Source organism: Squalius cephalus, assembly GCF_949319135.1.
Source record: "Squalius cephalus genome assembly, chromosome: 11".
Lineage (NCBI taxonomy): Eukaryota > Metazoa > Chordata > Actinopteri > Cypriniformes > Leuciscidae > Squalius > Squalius cephalus.
Window position 1 is genome coordinate 7,734,773 of NC_137132.1, and position 18,185 is coordinate 7,752,957.

General features: G+C 38.3%; 1 protein-coding gene across 4 annotated transcripts in view; it reads right to left on the bottom strand.

The window, feature by feature from the left end:
- The window catches only part of slc8a2b (solute carrier family 8 member 2b), a 111,020-nt gene that overhangs the window by 27,873 nt on the left and 64,962 nt on the right, over positions 1-18,185 (bottom strand). For 2 of the 4 annotated variants that reach the window (XM_079886740.1, XM_079886737.1), the window contains exon 2: positions 5,250-5,725. In XM_079886740.1, coding sequence (XP_079742866.1) covers positions 5,250-5,630 — 381 coding nt within the window. In that variant the 5' untranslated portion in view covers positions 5,631-5,725. Of the gene's footprint in view, positions 1-5,249; positions 5,726-5,820; positions 5,842-11,129; positions 11,139-18,185 lie in introns of those variants that run through there. The other 2 variants (XM_079886739.1, XM_079886738.1) reach the window with 2 other exon arrangements.

The window sequence follows — 18,185 nt, forward strand, 5'->3', positions numbered from 1 at the left end:
ATAGTTTTGTTTAAAAGTAGACATTTCAAGCTTTTTATAATAGATAGCCTATATTTCTCAAATCTGTGATGCACAAGCTGAGTTTCGGCGCCCTCCAGTTCACGTGCAATGCAAGTGATTGTGCCGTACATTGTCTGCTATATATTTGCTTCTTATTTATTAAATACAGGCAATTGGTTGATAAAACATTGATCAAAATTAAGATACAATTTATACAAAACGAAAATCTTTTGAAAATCTACAAAACAAAACTCAATGAAGTGGTCAAAATCATGTTTTACCCACTCCATGTCTCCAGACATATTGCGCATCTCATGATGTATCTTTATCTTTCTCATGCTGCATATGCTCACTTTCATAATCAACACTGATTAAATTAAAAAAATAACATTAGCCTATAATATTTAAACATAAATATGAAACTAAATGTTTTCTTTAATGGCTACGACACATATACAGTATTGAGAAATTTCATGTCTTGTCGTCAGCCACAACATAATGACGTCACATATTTTCCAACCCAGCCCTCAGCCCCCCTCGCATGAAACAGCTTCCAGCGCGCCTGTATACATAAAGGCTTTAAGTGTTACCAAACATTTTCATTGAATGTTTTAAGTTGCTCGGCTGTGCGTCGTCAACACCAAAACACACCTATTCAGATTTCTGCACTTTCATGCATACAGACAACAAAAGATGTGTTGTTATGGCTTTTTCCAAAATGTGCACAATAAACAGGCTCAGAGATGTTTCAAAATATTAGCTCTTCCTTGGCTAACATCTCCAGACTATTTTTGGTGGTCTCTGGTGCTGTTTTCACACTTGCATTTCCCATGACCCTGCAGACAAGGTTGTTTTGACAAGGGTCTTTCTAGGGGACGCTTTGATTAATGAGGTAGACTCAGAGCTGTTGGCTTTGATTTGGTAAAGGAGAGAAACTCAACGGAGAGAAAGAAAGCAACTGACTCCTCACAAAAAACTCTGTTAGGCAATTTAGATTAACATTATGATGCTATTATGTTTGTACCGGTATTGTTTTATCAGCATTATACTATTATAGGTTTTATTAATATTTTGAATTATTTTTTATTTTTTAATTTAATTTTTATTATTATTATTATTATTACTAGTGCAAAAAATGCCCGTGCAAAATCAGTTTTTGTGTGTGTTTTTAGTAATTGTTGGTTTGGTGTGTTTGAGTGCTCATTGTTACAATTACACAGCAAAAGTTCAGTGACATTTTTATTTGTGCATGGTAAAAAGCACACAGTGAACTCCGAGAAAACGCTATGCTTGAGCAAACAGTTTGTGAATAGGCAACTACAAATGATGCCCGTGAAAGAGACTGTGAACGCATTGAATAGGATATGTTTAGTTGGTGAATAGCATAGGCTACTATTACACAGTAGCGATAGCGTTAAGCGCACCAGAATGAAATATAATATTCAGAAGTAAACAGCATAGCTGACTTACAGATTCAGAAATCACATTCATCCACAAATGAATAAGCACGTCGATTCAGGGAGCAGTGCAAAATGCCCGTGCAAAATCAGTTTTTGTGAGCTGATCGCCGTCAAAAAAGTTCAGGAGATATTTCTTGCGATGGCAATATGATCAAAAATAACTTTATATTGATGAAAAGGAAAAAAAAAAGTCATGAATTTATTGCATTTTTGGGAAAAAATAATCCGTTTTTATAATAAATCTTAAAAAATTCAAATCCAGATTTTGATTTTCAATGTTGTTATAACCTAAAGATGCTATGTGAAAGTTTGAAACAGAAAATAGTGCTTTTCACACATTTAGTGGTTATCTCACATTCGAGAGATAGCCTATGTGAATAACACACAGACAGACAGACGGACGTTTCTGTAATTTATAGATAGATGGATTTATCACGTTCGGGAACCAAACTATAATATTCAGAAGTAAACAGTGTAGCTGACTGAGTGTTTATGTCAGAATGTTTATTTTTAAACCACAACCTTCTTGGGGCTTCTTTGACCGATACAACTCTCTAATGTCAGAATGTTTATTTTTAAACCACAACCTTTTAAAAATGATATATTTAACGATATCTTTAGCATTTCTCATCCAAACAACGTCAAACTTGGCACTGCACTTACTCGTGACCGTAGCGAGACACCTGTCAAGTTTGAAATCCATCGGACTAACGGTTCGAGAGATATGTGGTTAACAGACACACAGACAGACAGACAGACACACACACACACAGACAGACAGACGTTTCTGTAATTTATAGATAGATTAGATATATTACATTTTAATTCATTTTAATTAAAGGATTTGTAATTTTGTTATGTTTTTTTTTTTTGTCATTTTTACAATAAAAAAATGTCTATATAGTTTCTTAATGAATGTCTAAATTCATTTCCGAATCATGCTAGCAACATTCTAAAACTTTATAGGAATGTGTTAATTCATGCTACCAACATGGTAGTCATGCTAACAAAGTGTTGAAACATGTTAACAACATGATGATAATGTGTTAAATCATGTTAGCAACATGCTGAAACATGCTAGCAATGTGTTAAATCATGTTATCAATGTGTTAAAACATGTTAGCAATATGTTAAATCATGTTAAAACATGCTAATTCATGTTAGCAACGTGATAAAACATGGTAGTAACATGCTTATTCATGTTAGCAATGTTCAAAAACATGTTATCAACATGGTAAAACATGCTAAAAATGAGGTAAAACATGATAACAACATGCTAATACATGTTAACAATGTGTTTAAACATGCTAACAACATGCTAATTCAGGTTAACAATGTGCTAAAACATGCTAGCAACATTCTAATTCATGTTAACAATATGCTAAACAATGTTAACAACATGCTAATTAATGTTAACAATGTGCTAAAAATGCTAACATGCTTATTCATGGTAACAATGTGGTAAAACATGCTAGCAACATGTTAATTCATGTTAACAATGTGCTAAAACATGCTAACAACATGCTAATTCATGCTAACACTGTATTAATATCTGCTACAAACATGTTAACAAACTGTAAAATAAAACTAGATACATGCTAAAACATGCAAATCACATAATAAAACATACTAGGAAGCTATAAACATTTCAAACTTTCAGACAAGGATTTGTAAAGCCAACATAAACGTTTGTCCCAGCAAATTTTACTATAAACTATTATAGTGTTTATTAATGTTTTTTAAACATAGAATTAGCTTTTATTTTTATGTTTACAGGTTTTAATTTTGGTATAATTTCCAGTAATTTTGTTATGTGTTTTTAGCATTTTTATTAGTTTTTGTTTTTGAATATTTCTATAAAGCCTTCATTTATTTTTATTTCAGTTTTGGATATATTTGTGACTGTATCGTGATGTTCTCAGTCAGTTTTGTAGCATTCCAGATTTTTTAATGCAATTATTTTAGGATGTTAGCTGTGTGAAAAACATTTGCTACATCTGGCTATTTCAAATTCATCAGTTATGCATTTAAAGCTAGAGATTTTGATTTATTTGTTATTTTCTGGCTGAGAAACTGAAACTAAAGAATTGAAGGAAATCTAGCCTCCTTTATATAAAAGCATTTTGGCTCATTTTCCTCTTCCGACAGGTTTATGGGGCATGAGTCAGTGAAGGTGATAAGAGTAGGCGATCTACCCTTGACAAGTGTTGACGAGTCAGGCATTTTAGCAGAAAGAAATAAAAAAACATCAAGCACACTGCAAGCATTTGCATCCCATTATATGTTCAGAGGCTGGAGAAACAGTCACGATTGTTTTTATTTTAATAACGCCAATTACTGGCTAAAGTCAAGCTCAGGTGAAGGCTATGCTTTTAAAAGAAGAGTTCGCCCAAAAATTAACATTTTGTCATTGTTTACCCACCCTCACATCATTCCAAACCAAACTTATGCAGTTTTTTTCCACAAAACAAAAAGGAAAACTTTTATATTAGTCTTCACTTTGCTACTTTTTATATGATAACATTGCAGAAGAACAAAAAAAAAAACACATACTTCCTATGACCCATGCACTAAATTCCAAGTTTTCTGCAGACATACAATTACTTTATTCTATAAATGAATCTAATTATATGGTTTTTGCAAGTTGCATAACCAAATGCACCAGTTTGAATAGAGAGTGCATTTTCAGTGAATACTTACTTAAATTTCAAATTTGACAAATACTTTTATCCAAATCAACTACTTTACTGTACATTGCATTCAAGGTGTCCAGTTATTAGATCATGCACTCCAGAGAATCTAACCCATAACCTTAGCGTTGCTAGCGCCATGCTACCGTTTCAGAAGACTTGAAAATAGACTATTTTTATGACACCTTTATGATGTTTTTTGTCTATTCTGGGCAATCATGGTCACTATGAACTCTTATTAATACTCTGCATTAAAAAATGCTTTTGTGGGAAAAAAAACAGCAGCATACGGGTTTGAAATGACACAAGAATGAGTAAATAATAAGAAAATGTTCCATTTTGGATGAATAACCACGTGCATGACGTCATAAACCAACGTGGTTGAACGACCACTTTGCGACAATATGGTTTTGGGTGTCGTGACTTGTGAGTAGTTGATTTCTTCAACGATGCATCGTACTATGGTAGTGGAGCAGCGAGTTACGTCATTGTACGGGAAAAACGCACCCCTGTTTAGTTCCTGTCTCTATGAAGCCCCTCCTTCTGAAAAGCACACTGTGCTCTGATTGATCGGCTGGAACAGTGTGTTATGATTGGTCAAGCGCTTCTAGTGTGTTTGGGAAATGTTCCACCCCTTACCATAACCACCAGTTTTAACACACTACTAACTAACTCAACCAGGCCCCGCCTCTTTATTCTGCATATTTATGATTTAAATGAGGAATATTGTGACGTGTTCGTTCCCAGAAGAAACTCAAGACTACAATGGAGGCGTTTCAGGGAGTTCAGAAACAGAGACACTGATATAGAGAATAACTCCAGCTGGAGGGACTTATTCATGCTCAAACAGAAACATTACACACAAAAGAAAGATGAACATGGAAAATAGCACAATAGGTCCTCTTTAGTATTATTTTACTGTTAGTCAATTAACAGAGGCATGAAATGTAACTCCTAAAGAGAAGCATAAGAACTGTTTACCTTGGAATATGATCATAAATCATAATTTTCCTCTTTATGGGAACTAGGTTACTGCGATTTTGCAATTATTGCAAGATTATCAAGATTATGCAGATTGAGAACAATGTGTGCAACTCACCTGTGACGTGATGACCTCGATGGATGCCATGAATCTGTCAGCGATGATGGACACTCCCAGAAACATGTACATGAGCGAGGCGAAATAGATGACGGCCCGCATGATCTGCTCTCCGAGACTGGGATTGACAGGCATCCATACGGGAAGGACGATTCCAGGCCTGCACTCGACAGGGTCGCTGCACGGTTTCTTCGGAGCGGGTCCGTCGCTGTCATCGGTCAGGTTATCGTAGAGCTCTGAGGGAATCTCTGAAGGAGCGACGGAGGGCGGGAGAGACGGTTCTTCACGCTGGGATTCGGGAGAGCAGGACGGGGGCAAAGAAAGGACGAGGACGAGACTCAGAAAGAGGACAGAAGAGCGTCGAGAGGAAAACGGTGCCATGATCTCACTCCTCAAAAGGCTTCTGGAGTTCAGAGGAGGAGAAGAAATAAAGGAGGTGATTGAACACGGAGAGAGGAACCAGCCCGCCAGGGGACCTGGGGAGACAAGAGTAAAGAAAAGAGACTTTAATGGCAAGCAAAGCAAACGAAAAGGCATCTGTAAATGTCATCATCAGAAAAACAAATCTCACGCAGCTTTAGAAGAACAGCACTCGCAATCCAACATAAATATCTCCAGGCTGCAGCTTTGTGCGGAGCGGCTCCTGCTCGCTTTTATAGCGGAGTGAATCAAGTAGATGATTATAAAAAAATATGTGAGATGCAGCAGACACAGACCTTGATGGAAGAATGGACTGCGTAGGCAATGAAAATGATTGCTTTCATTAGGTGAAACACGGTTACAAGGACATAAAATAAAACATACTGTTGATGATAATGGATGGGATTTTTTTTTTTAAAGAGCTTAGCAACAGGATATCGAGAAGGGATGGACAACTCAAATAAGAATGAAATAACAGTGTAAATGTTGCCAGGACGGAGGATTATGTCCTCCGCAGGTCTCAGAGAGGGACATCTGTGTGTGCAAGGCTTTTATTAACTCAAGTGCTCAAAAACCTTCCTGTACTTCCGCATAGAGTCAAGGAAACACACACACACACACACACACACACACGCAACCAAAGGAAACTTTTAATGCTCAGATGTTGCTCTTTCATAGCTTTAGAGACTGGGCCAGATTTACTAACAGCTTGCGTCAGCACAAACCCTCTTTTGGCGTTAAAAACGACTGTCAGGATTTACTAAAGATACGCAGTGAAATATTAGCACTGGAAAGGCGTGGACAGGGTTATTTTTGCACCTGAACTTATTGCATATGCGTTTCCCTTTCAGACGGAAGATTTATGGGAGGAGAGTATTTAAATGAATCATGCAAGGTGATTGACTAAGGTTTGCGCTCGTCAATTTACTGGTGTTTTCACCATTATTTACCACCCTAAAAAAGCAAGTCTCAAACCAGACGCTAATGTGCGCTGCTCTTGGTAGATTGTGTTGGTCATTATGGAAATGATACGGCTGTGTCTGTTCTTTAATTTGCGTGTCGACAGTAACATGAGCAGAACTTTCCTCTCCCATCGGCACTTTCTAGGGATTGCCCTGTTTAGGGTAAATTCAGACGCTAATTTGCAAATTTGTTTAGTAAATCTGGCCCTAGAAATGGAGTACTCAGTTATGTTTCATTGCAAGCATCAGCTTCGTCTCAGATGTTTCTTCTCAAATATCTTAGGAGGAGAAAAAACGAATAAAAGTTTGTTGATGAACATGAAGAGCATAGAGACATTAAATCAATGTGGGTATCCATTCCCAAATGAAATTTATTGAAATATTGAGAAATAAGATATTTAACAGAAGAGATCTCATTTGTGATTTTATATGAAAAGCAAGCATTTCTTGTCAAACTCTAACTTTTTTTGTACCAGTGTTATTTTAATATTATTTATATATTATTATAATATTTATGAATATATCGAAGTAGCTTTTTATGTTTTCAGATTTTATTTAAATTTTGTTTCAGTTTTAGTTTTTTGAAAGGTTTGTGATTGTGTAAATGTTTTTGTTTTTATATTAATATTTCAATAAAATTCTATATACAATAGCTATAATTTATTTAAATGTTTTAAATAACAGTTTTAGTAGATTTCATACTTCTGCATGAACTTATTTCAGTTAGTTGTCAAGGCAAAATTTTCCTTTACATGTAAGTTTGTTAAAGGGGGGGGGGGGGGGGTACAATGGTGTTTCATGTATTCAGAGTTGTTTACAGTGTTAAAGAGATGGATTCTCATGCTAAACATGGGCAAAGTTTTAAAAAAAATATTTTGGACGAATAACGGAGAATTTCTGTGCCGAAAATCTTACTTCCGGGTTGGTACAAGTTTCGGCTGGTTTTTTTCGATCGTGGATCTAATGACGTAGATGAGAGTGGAACTCCTTATATGAGCATTTCTCTCGGAAAAGCTCGCCCGCGCACACGTCGACCAGAGGAGAGCGAGACCGCGCACATCAACGCGCTTCAACAGGAAATCATCGGCAGCGCTGCATAGGATTTGTTCAAGAATGTCTCCAAAAAAGTGTGTTTTTGGATGTGAGGGAAAGCTTACCGTGTTCAGTTTTCTAAAGAACCCAGTGTTACAGGAACAGTGGATGCAGTTTGTTTTTCCCGGGCAGCAACGGAGTGTACCAAGTGCGGTTGTGTGTTCTGGTCATTTCAGTGACGAATGTTTTATTAACAAGGCCCAGGTCGACGCTGGATTTGCAAATACCGCTTGACTCTATAGCTCCGCCTCCAGGACTTCGGCTTTTTCCGGAGAGAATCGGAAAGCTGTATTTTTCTTTTATAAATATAATAAAACTAAACACTTTTTGGAGATATTAAGGATGCACTACTACTCTATAGGTACTCAAGATTAACATGAGATTAGGTGAAACTGTGCATGTTATGTACCCTTTAAGTTTAAAGGGACAATATGTAGCTTTTTAGGTATTTTATTATCTAAAATCAATATTTTTATTCATCAATATGCCCTCAATGGTGTACAAATACCTATGCCAATGATCAGACTAATCCTCGTAAACGAAGAATTTATTATCTTTATATACATGGGACGGGTAAGTCCACGGAGGCTTCCATGTAGTTCCGCCATCTTGAAAAACTATAATAGCAGAGAGGGACAAAAAGTACTAGGCCAACGCGTTTCCACAACGCGTTTCGTTCAGAACCAGCGTCACGTGACTGAAGCCAGCAGAAGCGGAGGAGCAGAGCAGTGAGAGGCGCTTGTCACTGCCCCGGCAAGTTTAAAAGGCTGCACTGCACGGTTATTTATACACCGTTCATTCATGCTGAGTCACAGGATAAGGAGTCCTCGTCGTCGAAAAAGTCCAAAATAGACCGTAAAAGGAAACGTGACCGGAGATTACAAAAACAAGGGTTAATGTCGGGATAGCTAATGCAGGAGAAAGCTTTCAAAAGAGATGCTGAAGTTGCCTGCTTTCTTCTCGACAGGTAAGTCAATGTTACGGTCTTAATTACAAGCTTTTTTTTCATTGCTTTGTTGTGAACTTTATTATATAGACAGTAGAACATTTATAGTTATATCTATTTATCTATTCTATTCATAGTAAGTTAAACAGACTCTTTGATGAATAGCAGCTATTGAGTAAAGGAACGTTAGAGAAGGCACGGATGATGATGATATCTAACAATGCACGTACTTCAAAAATATAACGAATAAAGGCGGCATTACTACTAACTACCAGTTAATGTTTTTCACAGTCAGTAATTTATACTGTAACATTCTTTTTTTCGTTGATTCAAGTTTCAGTTTGTTTTAAATAACAAACCTGTTCACCCGAAGGAAAACTCGAAGTGCTATTATAAGGCATCCTGTCATAGCTTTTTGGTACATAACGGCAACCATAGATGCAACTCGCATTTGGAAAAGTGAGGCGCTGGAGAGCATTATTCGTTTGAATGCAAAATACAGTTTCACCACTAGATGGGAGAAATTCCCACTTAGTGTCCCTTTAAAGGGTCATTTCACCCATGGAGACATGAATGTGTATTGAAAGTGGGTCATTTATGTAGAAGAAATGTGAAATAATTTTTGAATTTGGAGCTTTCTAGACTGAGAAAAGCCAAAAAAAAAGGATTTTTTGGCTTATGTGGATGAAAGACAACAACTCCCAGAATGCACTTGCTTCGCTGCCCTACAAGGCCACTCCCAAGCCACGCCTACCGGTAAGACAGCGCAGTTGAAAACAAAAACATCAAGGCAAGGCTAGGCTACGAGTGAGTCTCCGTGACGAGTTTGCCCAAAATGTCCGGGATTCGGCTTTTGCGTTCTACAGTCGCCATTCATCATGTTTACTGTGGCGAGCAGGACGAGGCTGAGGGGCGCGGGAGAACGGCGCGAGGCCGGTGGCGTGATTACTGACGACCGACACCTGTGAGGCACTGTTCTCGTACCTCGCACGGAGGAGCAGGTATTTTCTTAGCAATGGTAAAACACACATCAACCGATCACGCCACCGGCCTCGCGTCTTTCAACCGATCACGCCACCGGCCTTGCGTCTTTCAACCGATCACGCCACCGGCCTCGCGTCTTTCTCCCGCGGCGCTAGCCTCGTCCTGCTCCCTGTATTACTGTGATTACTGATGAGCGCGCCTGTGAGATGCACCGGTCTCATGGGCTATCTCTCACGGAGGTGCGGGTATTTTCTTAGCAATGTTAAAACGCAAATCAACCGATCACTTGTTTAGCATTCATGTAAACATTACATTCAGATTCACCAATCGGGGTGAATTCAGTTAGATTGAAACAAAAGGTGAGCATGTAAACAATGGATGGCGACCGCAGAAAGCAAAAGCTGAATCCCGGACATTTTTGTCGATCTCAGCGGCCGGACATGTCCGGGAAATAGAGTATGGTAACCCCTACTACTCAGCTTTCTTCGTCCATGTTTTCTGCAGGTTTCTGCCATTGAAATCAAACGCACTCGCACTGATCTGTGATAGGTCTGTTAGCGCATTAGGTCCAACCCCCTATGGGCGGGTTTGAAAGGGTGGATCTAGTGCTTGTAGTCTTAACAGAAATCCCCCCCTCTTACACTTCCTCCTACAATGACGCAAAATGACGATTTTTGCGTCATTGTAGGAGGAAGTGTAAAGAGGTAAATACAGATTTCTCTCGTCTCGGGGGAAAATGAAAAAATGTTGCATGACCATTCAATAGTATGACTGGGTTTCTAACAATGCAAAGCTTAATGCAAATGGGTGAAGTGTCCCTTTAAGTTTTCCATCTAAAATATTTTATTTCAGCTTTAATTCAATTACCACAGTTTTTTTTAAATAAGTTTTTAACTAAAAATAGTTTTAGTTATAGTGAGTAATAACGACACTGTTAAGGAACTTCAGGAGAAACACATTAAGTCTCCTGAGCAATAAAAGAGCAAACTTTGAGCAATTTGATTCTGTTTCGTGAAACATATGAGCACCATTCAAGAGCCATCCTAAACTCTAGAGGAGACGCATGTGAGATTATTGGGTGTTTTTCCCAGGAGAAACATCTGAGAAGCAGAACACTCCCATATGTAATCCAATTGTTGTCTAGGAAAAACATTTTAGACATTAGAGATTTCATTAGTGATTTTTTCTTTCAAACACACACACACACACACACACACACACACACACACACACACACACACACACACACACACACACACACACACACACACACACACACACACACACACACACACACACACACACACACACTCTAATGCTGATTTATAACACAACAGTGAGTGCAAGCGTGCACTGCTCTCTCTCTCTCTCTCTCTCTCTCTCTCTCTCTCTCTCTCTCTCTCTCTCTCTTTAAATATAATTTTACAGATATTCAGATTTGTCTAAATCCAGAGCACATTGTCCATACTCACTCACCCTTGTTTTTCTTTCTATTGTCTCTTTCTAAATGGCCTTATTCCATCATAGAGTAGCTCTGTGTCCAAAACAAAGTTTGAACTGCTCTGCCTCCTCTCAGTCAGAATACTAAACAGCGAGACAGAGCCGCATTGTGCTCGTGTTTCACGCAGTGATGGGTTGCATGGAGGATAGTGGGTTGCCCCCTCATTTCCCCTCATTAACACAGCATCTCTCTCTCTCTTGACGTAACAGTGTTCGTATGACTGCCGGCTAGTCATTTGCGGAGAGATAAACCCCCCAATATAGCAGCACTGAGTCATAATACAGCACGAGCTAAAATAACCTGGATGCAGAAACTGTCTTTGTTTCTGCTGCAAACCACCTCTGAGACAGAACCGGCACTGAACTCATGTTTCTTTTAAAGCAGCATATTAAAGGAGGTACAAAACAGCTGCTTTGGATATCACAAAAGACTGAGAGGAGGCCATGCTCGCTGCTTATGAGATGATGGAATGATAGACACTGAGAGAGAAACTGAATGCAATTCATTTCAAATCAAACTAATTCACACTCCACACTGAGCCGCAGGACGGGTATGAGACGTAAAAAGACACATTAAAACAAGCCATCTGTCCCAAAGTATGAGCAGCAGTAATAATGATGCTTGCCTTAGCAATCAATAAAAACTGATGTCTTTATTGTTTGTACACTCTTAAAAATAAAGGTTCTTTATTGGCATCTTCGGAACGTTTAACAGTCCATTTCACAGAAAGTTATTTATAGTGGAAAAAGTTCTGAATGTTAAAAATTTCCTCACCATAAGGAGAAAAATGTTCTTTTGAGAAAGGGGAACCAAAAATGGTTCTTCTATGGTATCACTGCGAAAGCCACCTTTTGGAACCTTTATTTTTAAGAGTGTACATGATGTATGTTAAAGAGGACCTATTATGCTTTTTCCCATGTTCATCTTTTTTTAGTTTGAGCATGAAAAAGCTCTGCAAATTTCCAAAGCACTAAGACACAAGTTATTCTCCAGTGTCAGTGTTTCTGAACTCCCTGAAACGCCTCCATTGTAGTCTTGAGTTTCTTCTGGGAACAAACACGTCACAATATTCCTCATTTAAATAATTCATACGCAGAATAAAGGGGCGGAGCCTGATTGAGTTAGTTAGTAGTGTGTTGAAACTCGAGGTTATGGTAAGGGGAGGGACATTTCCCAAACATGATTGAAGCGCTTGACCAATCACAACACACTGGTCCAGCTGACCAATCAGAGCACAGTGTGCTTTTCAGAAGGAGGGGCTTCATAGAGACAGGAAGTAAACAGAGCGTTACTGACAGACTGGGAAGAGAGGAGCTGCAACAATGGAGAATATGGGAATATAATGTGTGTTATGAACATTCAAGCATGAAAAACTGTTCTAGTAGAGCCCAAAAACAAGACTTTGAAAAAGGTCATAATAGGTCTCCTTTAATGTTTTTGCAATGTTTGTCATGCTAATGAAGTGTTTTGAAAGGAGAGAAAGAGAGAGCGAGAGAGAGAGAGAGAGAGAGTTTGGCAGCAGTGTGAGAGTCCGGCTCATAGATATTCCCCCCACGACCAGGACGTTTCAATAGAGAGCCCACTGAAGGGCTGGTGAGGGCAATACATCACAGAGAAATGGAGCAGAAAGTAAAAAACAAAAAAAATGGTAAATAAAATATTAGATTGATTGAAGCAAATATTTCGATGAATCTCACGAAACCTGTCAGAAACATGTTGGGTCAAATTTGACCACAAAATCAATAGGAAAAAAACAAGAAAATATATTTTGCTTAAAGAAAATAAAACATGTACAGTATTTATGAGGTTTTTGATATTTTATTTTGTAAAATAAGTTTGCCCACCCTGCAGATTATTAAAGGAGCATCAGCAATTTACTTATGGATGCAATTCACATAAAAACTGCAGCCCTTCCCATTCAGTAAGTTATTGTTTAGAACCATATTTTTACATTGCGACATTATTTTCAAGGTCAAGTCTATAGAGTTCTATACAGAACCCTAGGGTTCTTTACTCAATTTTAAAGAACTCTTTATGCCAAAAAAGAGAGAAATGTTTTAAATGATTGCATAATACTTTCATGTTCATGTTTTAGTTTTTTCTAGTGATAAAGTAGGTTACGAGCTGCTTAATTCATAAAATGTAATACAAAAATTGAAAATGTACACTTTATTTAGGTTACAGGTTACATAGGTTACACTTTATTTTGATGATCCACTACTGACATTCGTAACGTGTCAACTAACTCTCATTAGAGTATTAGTAGACTGTAGCAGACCGTTAAGTTAGGGTTAGTTGTTTGGGTTTGGGTGAGTGACTAAGTTTACATGTAATTGCAAAGTACAGTAGAATGTCTGTCGGGGGGAGCATTGAAAAAAGTGTTCTTATATTAAGCAGAGAGTCTACTAATACTCTACTGAGAAATTGCAAAATAGTTTCCAAAGTTACTTATCGTTAGTAGAATGTCGAAAATGGCCCATTGAAATAAAGTGTTACCAAATTATTAAATTAAATCTAAATCTATAAAATCATCTCATGATGGAAACCCCTAAGAGGTTATATATATAAAGCGCGTGACAAAACCCTTTAAAGTTTTATATGGAAACTTTTGTAGCATCACAGAATGCAAAAATAATAGTAAAATGTGAATTCCCAAACACTCGGCTTCCCTTCCATTGAAAGATTCTTAACTGTCATGTAGCAAGATATCAGGCTTCAGAATATAAATTCTTACATTTTTCAATTTTGAATTTGGGACCTAGACAGGAGATTCACCATAATGCATCCTCTCTCCCTCTCTCTTCTGTCACACATACAAACATCCCCACGTGCGCAGTGATTCATCCATTTAGCTGTTTCAGCAAGTGCACTCACATGCCAAAGCCAGTGCGCACTGACCACAGCACACATATTTACACACACACACACACACTGATGCAGCATTTCTTTTCAAGCTATTCTCAAACAGATGGAGAAGTTCACTCTTACATAAGCAAGTTATGTGCAACTATTCAAACTAGCACTGATAGAGCACTTAAAGCCACGGCGAGGCTAAACATAATTCTTTATTCTACCAAAATGCTTTCCGGAAACACTCTTCCATGGCTCATTTCAGCCGCTGACCTTGAGCCATCTGATAAATCTGTGCCTGCTTGTGTAGAAATGAGAAACTTGAGGCCTTTTACTTTTTATGCCCCTTAACTCACTACAGACTCATTAAATCCAACCCGGAAACATTTTTCTTTTCAAGAGCTTTTACTTAACTAGTTTCCATTTTGTATCTTACTGGATCTAAGTACTGATGTATCTTCTTGTTATACTTCTGCGTATTTTGTACTCCATGCCATGAGAAGCCGCGCTTGTTAAAATGTATTATTGCTCATTTAAATTATTAAGAAAACAGAAAAACAATGCATTACCCACACCTTAAATGTTGCTGTGTGATGTTGAAAAGCAGCATTATCCATTCATATATATTAAAGACACAAGAATAATTATCAACAGATTCTGTTACATGTTGTCAACTGCCACAGAGAATATAGAGAAATAAAAAAAATCATCTTAAAACAGCACGGATTTAAAATATGCAACTATTCTGAACTGTTCTGAAATTATAATCAACAATACTTACGTTACACGTGTTGACATAATACGCATTCGGATGAGATGGAACTTATCCAGATGAAATCTCATTCCTACCCTCAGATATCAGGGCCGCTGTTCAAATGAAAGCTACAGGCCCGGCGTGCATCACTGAGCATGTCAGTATACATTTGCTGTGTGCTTTTAAAACGCACCGTGACATTTTACATTGCTGAATCTCGACTTGTAACTCAATTTAACCTTTCAAGTACAGAAAAACAATACTTAAGCAGCATAATGGAAACTGTGATGGGAGAAACCTGAGATGCTTTCAATTTGAATAAATATTTTTAATGCATTTCATTTTAAACCAGGTTCCTATTTACTTCTTAGGGTCATCTAAGATGCATTTTCATCGATCCGATCACAAGTGGACGACGCTAAATACAGGTGTGAACGGTGTCTGAAACGTTTTGAGCTTGTCCATCTTTGACCACTTCCAGAGGTAGTCAAAAACACGTTAGACCGGATTGCTATTGTAGAGTAGACGCTCATGTGGTTGAATGTGAACATCCAAAAGGCCATGATTGTAATGGGATGTGTTGTGAGAAAGCTCACAGAAACAAGGTATTCAAACTTTGGTGCGTTGAACCAAAACACTTCGAACGAAATCGCAGTTGCCATCTTCATCAAGTAATGAAATTAGTAAGTAAGCAATTACAGTAATTTAATTATATTTCCTTTGAAAAAGTAAAGTAAGGGATCACTCTTAATTTTTCTGTAATTAATTAGTTACTTCTGATGCAATTGCATTAAATACTGTATTTATTATAGAAAAATTCTAAATAAAACATTAGTGGATTAAACATCATAATTTAAAGTCTAATATAATGTTAAAATGTGTATGGCAGTGTCACTGAAAAGTGGAGTAAATTAGATATTTAACATTGTACATTTATTATATTTGCAAAACAGAAGCCATGGAGCATTATATCATATCCTGCTGCCCATATTGCAGGGTCTGAAATAATTTTGCACACTTAAAATATGCGTGACTGCCCTTTGAGCCTGTGCACATTGAGACACCCCACAGTTATTGTCCCTTCACTGGACTGTTTATATATTCAATCATCTCCTTTGGCAGCTTCTGCAGTGTTTACAAAACAAGAACAAGCAGCTAATGTCTCATGTGAGCATGTCCTGGCTTGATTTCAGGTCATTTAAATGAGAAGCGGTTTCCTCTGATTCTGCTGAGGCTTCTGGGAAAAATCCTGATGTTTCTTCATTAATTCTTATAACATGGATGTGTCCACATGAAGCATAATCTTGTCTGCTGTCAAGAGTGCGTTATACTTGAATAGCATCTAATGACAGAAGAGTGTCTGATAACAGGAGTGTCTGATCCTAGAAGAGCATCTGATGACACAAGAGTGTCTGATGACGGAAGAGTGTGTGATGCTTTAGAGTGTCTGATGACAGATGAGTGTCTGATAACAGGAGCGTCTGATTCTAGAAGAGTGCCTGATGACTGAAGTGTCTGATGACGGAAGAGTGTCTGATGACGGAAGAGTGTCTGATGACAGAAGAGTGTCTGGTGAAGGAAGAGTGTCTGATGAAGGAAGACTGTCTTATGAAGAAAGAGTGTCTGATGAAGGAAGAGTGTCTGATGAAGGAAGAGTGTCTGATGACAGAAGAATGTCTGATGACGGAAGAGTGTCTGATGACGGAGAGTGTCTGATGACGGAAGAGTGTCTGATGAAGGAAGAGTGTCTGATGACGGAAGAGTCTCTGATGACAGAAGAGTCTCTGATGACAGAATTGTGTCTGATGAAGGAAGAATGTCTGATGACTGAAGAGTGTCTGATGACAGAAGAGTGTCTGATGACGGAAGAGTGTCTCATGACAGAAGAGTGTCTGATGACGGAGAGTGTCTGATGACGGAAAGTGTCTGATGACGGAAGAGTGCCTAGAAGAGTGTCTGATGACGGAAGAGTGTCTGATGAAGGAAGAGTGTCTGATGAAGGAAGAGTGTATGATGATGGAAGAGTGTCTGATGACTGAAGTGTCTGATGAAGAAAGAGTGTCTGATAACGGAAGAGTGTCTGATGAAGGAAGAGTGTGTGATGAAGGAAGAGTGTCTGATGAAGGAAGAGTGTGTGATGAAGGAAGAGTGTCTGATGAAGGAAGAGTGTGTGATGAAGGAAGACTGTCTGATGAAGGAAGAGTGTCTGATGAAGGAAGAGTGTCTGATGAAGGAAGAGTGTATGATGATGGAAGAGTGTCTGATGACTGAAGTGTCTGATGAAGAAAGAGTGTCTGATAACGGAAGAGTGTCTGATGACGGAAGAGTGTCTGATGACGGAAGAGTGTCTGATGAAGGAAGAGTGTCTGATGAAGGAAGAGTGTATGATGATGGAAGAGTGTCTGATGACTGAAGTGTCTGATGAAGAAAGAGTGTCTGATAACGGAAGAGTGTCTGATGACGGAAGAGTGTCTGATGAAGGAAGAGTGTATGATGATGGAAGAGTGTCTGATGACTGAAGTGTCTGATGAAGAAAGAGTGTCTGATAACGGAAGAGTGTCTGATGAAGGAAGAGTGTGTGATGAAGGAAGACTGTCTGATGAAGGAAGAGTGTGTGATGAAGGAAGAGTGTCTGATGAAGGAAGAGTGTGTGATGAAGGAAGACTGTCTGATGAAGGAAGAGTGTCTGATGAAGGAAGAGTGTCTGATGAAGGAAGAGTGTATGATGATGGAAGAGTGTCTGATGACTGAAGTGTCTGATGAAGAAAGAGTGTCTGATAACGGAAGAGTGTCTGATGACGGAAGAGTGTCTGATGAAGGAAGAGTGTCTGATGAAGGAAGAGTGTATGATGATGGAAGAGTGTCTGATGACTGAAGTGTCTGATGAAGAAAGAGTGTCTGATAACGGAAGAGTGTCTGATGACGGAAGAGTGTCTGATGAAGGAAGAGTGTATGATGATGGAAGAGTGTCTGATGACTGAAGTGTCTGATGAAGAAAGAGTGTCTGATAACGGAAGAGTGTCTGATGAAGGAAGAGTGTGTGATGAAGGAAGACTGTCTGATGAAGGAAGAGTGTGTGATGAAGGAAGAGTGTCTGATGAAGGAAGAGTGTATGATGATGGAAGAGTGTCTGATGACTGAAGAGTGTCTGATGAAGAAAGAGTGTCTGATAAAGGAAGAGTGTCTGATGAAGGAAGAGTGTGTGATGAAGGAAGACTGTCTGATGAAGGAAGAGTGTGTGATGAAGGAAGAGTGTCTGATAAGAGAAGAGTGTCTGATGAAGGAAGAGTGTCTGATAAAAGAAGAGTGTCTGATCACAGAAAAGTGTCTGATGAAGGAAGAGTGTCTGATGACAGAAGAGTGTCTGATGAAGGAAGAGTGTCTGATAAAAGAAGAGTGTCTGATGAAGGAAGAGTGTCTGATGACG